At 54.9% G+C, this 7046-nt stretch overlaps 1 protein-coding gene and 1 long non-coding RNA gene across 3 annotated transcripts in view; one reads left to right on the forward strand and one right to left on the reverse strand.

Annotated features, from left to right (window-relative positions):
- The first annotated feature begins 6 nt into the window (after positions 1-6).
- LOC111747530 lies at positions 7-1591 on the forward strand. The gene is made up of 2 exons (XR_002783566.1): positions 7-850; positions 1071-1591. It is a non-coding gene; the product is annotated as an uncharacterized LOC111747530 (long non-coding RNA).
- LOC105301082 (solute carrier family 25 member 41) overlaps positions 1508-7046 on the reverse strand; it is an 18770-nt gene continuing 13231 nt past the window's right edge. The window contains exons 1-5 of one of the 2 annotated variants that reach the window (XM_023538557.1): positions 5037-5153; positions 4751-4858; positions 2759-2926; positions 2529-2676; positions 1574-1759 (exon numbers count right to left, since the gene is read on the reverse strand). In XM_023538557.1, the coding sequence (XP_023394325.1) occupies positions 1587-1759; positions 2529-2676; positions 2759-2926; positions 4751-4858; positions 5037-5138 (699 nt within the window). In that variant the 5' untranslated portion in view covers positions 5139-5153 and the 3' untranslated portion in view covers positions 1574-1586. Of the gene's footprint in view, positions 1760-2528; positions 2677-2758; positions 2927-4750; positions 4859-5036; positions 5154-7046 lie in introns of those variants that run through there. The other variant, XM_011373598.2, reaches the window with a different exon arrangement.

Consider the following 7046-nt stretch of genomic DNA (forward strand, 5'->3'; position numbering starts at 1 on the left):
CGTGCTGTAGTCCGACATGGCGCGGCGGGGCCGGGCCTGGCGCGGAGGCTGAAGCTGAGGAGGAGGCGGCGGCGGCGGCAGCGGCTCAACGCGGGAACAAGGCCTCGCTCCACACGGCCGCGGAGCACTCTGGGAACCCAGCGGCTGGGAAGACGATGGCGGGGAGAGGGACGCCCCCTCCCGCAGCCGGCGTGACGGACAACGCCGCCAGGCCAATGGGAGGCCGCCGCCGCTCCCCGGACACCAATCGCGGGCTCTGTAGGCAAGAGACCAATCGGACAGCCGCGGAAGGCAGTGGGCGGGAGGCGCCGTGTAACTGACAGCTCTCGCAGCCAATGGCCTGCGGGCTCTCGGCTCTGGGCGGGCAAATCGAGGCGATCGAGAAGGCGGGAGGCCCAATGAAGCAGGAGTTCCAGAATCGCGGGGCGGCTTCAGAACCAGATTGACGGCTCCGAAGAGTCAAGTGGACAGGAAGGAGGAGCCTAGAAAAAGGCACCTTTGAACGAGCTGGGCAGGCTCCCAGTGAGATAGTCGTATACGCAAGCCAATGAGTACACGCGAAAGGCGGTTCTTGCAAAGATTGGCAGTCAATTTAATCCAATCCCTGACTAGTTCTGGGTGATGCGCTTGGGTTTGGACCCGATTGCTTTCCATGTTAACCAGAATCCTATTCTAGCCTTGACTTCTAAGCCAATGGCCGAGCAACAGGGGCGGGTGTTAGGTGACTGACACGGCTGCGGACAAACGGCAATGAAGTAAAGATGCCCAGTTTTGGTGGGAGCCAGTGGAAACGCAGCTGCATTGGGGCGGAGCCGGCCACCAGACGGAGAAGCGATTAGCGGGAACGAGAGTGAGTGGCAGCCGACGTAGTCAGTGGCGACCGGCTGCTGGAATAGAGGCCTGACGTCAGGTTTAGCGCCCCTGGAGCCTGGCTGGGGAGGCCAGGCGCGTGGCCTGCTTGAGGCCTTGGAGATCCGGTGTTTCCGGAGGCGAAATGGCCTTAGAGCAGGGGGAAACCCAGGGATCCCCTGGACTCCTTCTCCTCTCCACCAATGGATCTTCTCTTCCAGGACTCATGGAACCAGCTCACCTCTTGAACTCAAGGGTCTTGGGCCATTGGTTCCCTCCCAGGCCTGAGGGATCCCAGACTCTAATACACCCCACACTTGCTTCAACAACTCTCTCGGACCCAGGCATCGTCCAGGCTTCCAATTCAGGACAGAGGGGCCCAAGGTACCCAGCTCCTCTCTTGGACCCAAGTATGCAGGTCCCCAGCTTCCCTCCTGGACCCAGGTATCCCAGACATGTCTAACAGAAACCATCTCTTTATTCCTGGTTTGACTCCAAGTTCACCATTTTCGCCCTGGATCCAGAACAGACAGACCACTATGAGCCAAACTGGAGTCCATACTAGTCACAGGCTGTACCCTGATGAAGGCTCCCCAGGCATCTTCTGACGCAGACCTCCAGTCTGCTTTTCTTGACAGAATCTGCACTGGGGCCCAAGCCTGGAGGGCTCGTTGAGACCGGGGGACACTGGATCCTCCTGTCCATTTCTGCCCAGAGTGTGTCGCTTAGCTCGCTGCCTACACACCCAGGGTCTTCTTCATGGCTTCGTATACCACATAGCTGATGCCAGCTGCTGGCAAAACCTTCAGTAACGTGGGGGTCATGCCTCGGTACAGCCCCGGCCAGCCCTGCTGGGCCAGGATCCGCCGGAAGACTTCGCTCATGGTGGGGTTCAAACCCTCCACGGTGTCTGTAGGGACAGGGGCAAGCTCAGGGCCTCGGTCAGAGGCTGGAATGGTGGGTGGGGGAGGTGAGGGGGTGAAGCCAGGGGCAGGGGTCTGGGGATCAGTGGGAAAGGAATTGGGAAGGCTTTTATAAGAAATTGGTCAGTTTGAGGAGAACGAGATCAATTCTGGCAGGAATTTTGAGGTTTCGTTTTTGGGAACATCTCAGAAAACATTCGAGCTTATTTGGAAGGGGCTTCTTAGATCTGCTATAGATTTGAGAGACCGTGTTAAGGAGTAGTCTGGGGAGACTTTCGAGACCAAGGTGGCTGGCTGAGGGCCCATTTGGATGTCTGAGGGTGATTAGGGACTGAGAGTCCATCCTGGGGAGTCACATTTGGGGAGTTCCAAGGTTGTAAGGGAAGTGGTTATGAGTTTTGGGACATCTGATGATCAGATTTGGCAAATTTAGGAACCGTTTTGACTTTTGGAGCCATCGAGGGCTGGGTCTGATTTGAAGAAGGTGGGAGGTCATTTTCGGGGTGTATGTTTTGAGGTCAGTATGGGTGACTGCGGGGAGTGTATGGGAATCATTTGGGAGATGGCTGTTCATTTTAGTAATCTGTAGTGTTGATCTGAGGGCTGGGATCAGATTTGGGGTTGAGTGTTAGTCTTGGTGGGTTTGGGGGTCAGCAAAAGTGAGCAGGATCAGATGAGAGTTTGGGAATATGAGAAAGTTCAGAGAAGGGAGATGAGGGAGAGGAGCATACACAGTGGCCACTAGGCCAGGCTGACCTTGAGCCTGCATCCTGGTGCGCACCAAGGTCAGCGGATAACTGGCCATCTGGCCACAAGTTGTAGACAGCGTCACAGACGACAGACTGACTAGGCCACTAGGGTCCTCCATGTCCCTGCCTGACTTCAGCCAGAAGCACCTGAGCATCTGCAAGAGAAAGGGAGATAGGACAAGCTTGCTAGGGCCTGAGTGCATGCCACCCTTGCCCCCCACCCCCATGGGACCACACCTCATAGACAGCCAGGTCGGTGCAGGCATAAGGGATGATGCCGAGCATGTTGGGCAGGTAGCCACGGTAAAGGGCGCGGGTGCCCTCCCGCTCCAGGATCTGCCTGGCGCAGTCCAGCAGCCCCTTGTACTGGCCCGTCCGGCGCAGGGTCAGCCGCGTCTTCAGCACCTGGGGAGGGTGAGCAGTGAGGCAGCTCATTTGATTTAATCGTCTCAACGAGCCTCAGCAGTGGCCGTTGTCCCCGATCTACAAATGAGGAAGCTGCCCAGGAATGTGCAGAGCTGGGTGTCAGACCCGAGCCCCCATCCCATCTCTTGGCCTGTGCGCTTTCAACCCACGATGCAGAAGCTCAGGTGCTGACAGAGGCCAAGAGGGGAAGGGAAGTGACGTGAGCCAAGTGGGGTCTGTGGCAGCTTTCACTTAGCACCAGCCAAACATAGCACATGGGAGTGCAGGCTCCAGGTGGCCAGATCTGTCAGTTTTCTGGAAGAGCCAGAAATGAGAATTTTTATGAAATGCCCGAACAGCAAAATATCGGCAACTCTAGGACTGCACAAAAGACATAATACCAAGTATGGTGGGCAGCATTCTAAGGTGGTCGCCAAGATTTCTGTGCCCGATATGCATGTTCTGTACAATACCCCCCCACCTTGAATGTGGGCTGGACCTGTGAACGTGAAGGATGTCACTCCCCCGGCCACATTACATGATAATGACAAAGGTGGTGGGATTTTGCAGATGCAGGAAAAGCCTCTAAGCAGTTGACTTTAAGTGAAGCAAGAGAAATTGTCCTGGGTGGGCCTGACCTAATCGGGTGGTCCCTTTAAAAGCGGTCTGTTGCCAGAGACAAAAAGAGAGAGATTGAAAGCATCAGAGACTTTCTCTGGTTGGTCTGAAATGTGGCAGGAGCAGGTGCATGGCCTCCAGGAGCTGAGGATGTCAGTCCTACAACCATAAGCAACTGAATCCCGCCAACAGCCAGGAAGCTTGGCAGAGGAACTGCCCCTCAGATGGTGGGTTTGTTGGTAGCCCAGCCAACACCTTGATTTCTGCCTGATGAAACCCTGAGCAGACGACCTGACTAGCCAGTGCCCAACTTGACAGGCAGAAACTAAGATAAAAAGCATTCGTTTTAAGTTGAGTCTGGTAATTTGTTATACAGCCAATGAAAAGGAGTAAATAACCCAAGGAGGGCAAGAATTGTATGAAGAAAATGTTTAAAAGACCATTTAGGAACATAAAGGGAACTTGAACAAATAAATATGTTCCTGGTACATAGATTCAATATCACATGGATGGCAACAATCTCTAACTCGTTTATGAACTAAACACCATCCCTGTGTTTAGTTCAATCTCTAACTCGTTTATGAACTAAACACCATCCCTGTGTGGGAGGGTGAAGGATGCTATATTGGTGGACACCCATCATTATGTATTTGTTAAAACTCGTAGAAATACAACACCAAGAATGAACCCTCATGTCAACTGGGGGCTTTAGTTAATAATATGTATCCATATCAGCTCATCAATTGTAACGAGTGTCCCACTCAAATGCAGGATGTGAATAATAGTGGAGACTTTGTATACGTGGCGAGAGGTATATGAGAACTCTTTGTACTTTCTGCACAAAGTTTCTGTCAACCTAAAACTGCTCTACAAAATAAAGTCTATCCGTTATTTAAAAAGTTTAAAAATAGTGCATGAACAGACATCAGAGCAACAAGGGGAGAAAAGTCAGAAATAAACCCAAATATCGACAGGAATTTCGTAAATTACAAAGCTGACGTCTCGGATCATTGGGTGGGAAGAATGGGATCCATTCAGAAAATAGCGTTAAGGTGAAGGGCTAGCCATCCGGGATAAAAGTTCGATACATATCTCACAGGAAGGAGAAAAAGCAGCAGGAGGACGGGGGAGGGGGAGGAGGAAGCAGTAGCAGCGGCCACTATTTTTCATCTTACTTCATCTTCTGTGGAGCAGGTATTCTCTTACCTCCATGGGGTTGATGAGTGTCTGGGAGGTGGCCACAGCCAGGGAGCTAGCAAGGAGACGTTCCTGAAAGGGTGGGGACCCATGCGCTCCACAGAAGGAATTCTTACACTGGCACAGGAGAGAGGAGCATGAGAGAATAACCATCTGCCTCCCCGAGAGCCATCCGGGCCAGAGGTCTGGGACCTGGAGAGTGAGCTTGTGTTTTTGGGTAACGATCTGGGCTTTGGGGGGATGTGGGAGGGGTGAGGGCTTGAGGGTGAGGCTGAGGAGAGCAGACCGTATGCACCTGTTCAAAGACGGAGAACTTGATGGCGTACTCCGGGGCGATCTTGAGTACGTTGATGCCGTTGCCCCGCCAGAGGGAGCGGAAGCCCCCCTCTTGAACCATGCTCTGTAGCCCCCCCAACAGGTTCATGAAGTTCGTTTTTGAGGCGTAGACCTGGGGGTAGGGAGGCCCCTGGCCGGGTGAGGAGCCATCCACCCTATCTCCATCCGCATCCCACCCTGGAGCTCAAGCCCATCCTGTCCCCGGGCACCCGACCCCTCTCATCCACATTCCTTCTCCAGTTCCGTCCCTGGCCAGTGCTAGAATTCCCTCACCCAACGCAGACCCAAAACCAGTCTGACCGACCTGAGCCCAGCGCCGAGCCACACGCCCATCTCTTCCCTCATCTCCCCCTTCTCTCCAGTCCCACTAGGTCTTCAAGGCCCTCCGAAGACCTCCGTCGCCAGTTCCCTGACCCCCAACCCCAACCGTGCCCGTAGTACCATTCTCTCGACTCCCCCAGCTCGGCTCCACGCCCCACCCGCATCGGTTCTGGCTCCGGCTCCGGCTCCGGCTCCGGCTCTGGCTCCCACTCCAGCTCCCTTCAGCCTCCTCTCACTCAGCTCTGGCCCATGTCCCAGCCTCACCCTCCGACTTGTCTCCAGTCGAACCCCCACCCCCATCCCGAATTCCATCGTCTCCACTTCCGTCCATCTCCGCCCCAACGGCTCCAGCGCTGTGCCCCCCACGGACCTGCATGTGCACCCTGGCACGGTCCAGTGGGGCCGTGCCAGTGCGTGACACTGCCCCAGCCGTGGCTCCCGAGAGCAGAAACTTCCACAAGGGCCCCTCGTTATCCACTTCCAGGACGTCCACGGGGACCATCAGCTGCTCCCCAGTGTCAAGCACCTGCAGGGCAGACCCAGCTCTCGCCCATGCTCAGCCAAGTTGGAGCTGCTTCCCCAGACACACCTCCAGAATACCCTCCCGGTGAAAGGCCCACCCTGGTCCTCACTGTTCCAAGATGAAATTCTAGGTCTGCTCGGAGGGGAGTGGGCCATGCAGAGGGGATGGGCTCTGTGGCTTTCTCTTCCTGCAGTCCTGGCTGGAGACACTGTGTGACCTGTAGTTCTTAGACTCACTTGCTGTGATGGGAGGAGCTCCAGGTCATTTTCACGCACGTGCCCAAACACGTACCCGTACACGTGTGTGCAGCCCGGATTCCGAGGGACGGGTGGGGGTGGGGGTGGAGGCGGAGCTTTCGTGAATAAGGCCTTGACCCTCTTGAACAGGGTCCGGACCCTGGAGTGAGGCTTCTGAGCTTCCTCAGGTTTGGCCCCCATGGCAGCTATTCAGGACACTGAGGTTCAAGTACCTGGCGGGAGATTTGCCTACCAGCGACCATGTGGGAGGGGCACCTCGAAGATTTGGGTCCCAGGGGATGATGAGGTCACAGAGGCCCTTGTGACCTAGCTGGACATGAGGGGCTGAGTGAGGGTCTCCCCCGCCAAAGGTCCACGTCCTAATCTCTCTAAACCTGGGAAGGTGTTTGTTATATGAGAAAGGTAGAATGAAGTTTGCAGATGGAATTTCAGAACAGTTGGCGTTGGAGCGATGATACAATAAGACAGCCTTCAAGGCCTTGCTGGCTTTGGAGGAAGGGACCAGCAGCAATGGCATGCAGGTGGCCCCTAGAGACTGGAAAAGCCTGGGAAACGGACTCTCCTCTCGAGCCTTTAGAAGAAGCCAGCCCTGCCGATGGCTTGAGTTTAGCCCGGCGAGATCCATGTCAGGCTTCTGCCCTCCAGAAGAATACATCTGTGGTGTTCTAAGTCACCAGCTTTGAGTCATGTGTTGCAGCAGCCACAGGAAACTAATACACTGTTTCATTGTCATGGCAATAGAGAGAATGGGAAAGTTCTGGAAGGCTGTGGGAGAGAGAGAGAGACAGTTGGTCTCCAAAGGAAGACAGGCATAGGTTTGGAGTCAGAAAGACCTGAGCCTGAACCTCATCTCAGACGCTTCTTGCTG

Source organism: Pteropus vampyrus, unplaced genomic scaffold (assembly GCF_000151845.1).
Source record: "Pteropus vampyrus isolate Shadow unplaced genomic scaffold, Pvam_2.0 Scaffold226, whole genome shotgun sequence".
Lineage (NCBI taxonomy): Eukaryota > Metazoa > Chordata > Mammalia > Chiroptera > Pteropodidae > Pteropus > Pteropus vampyrus.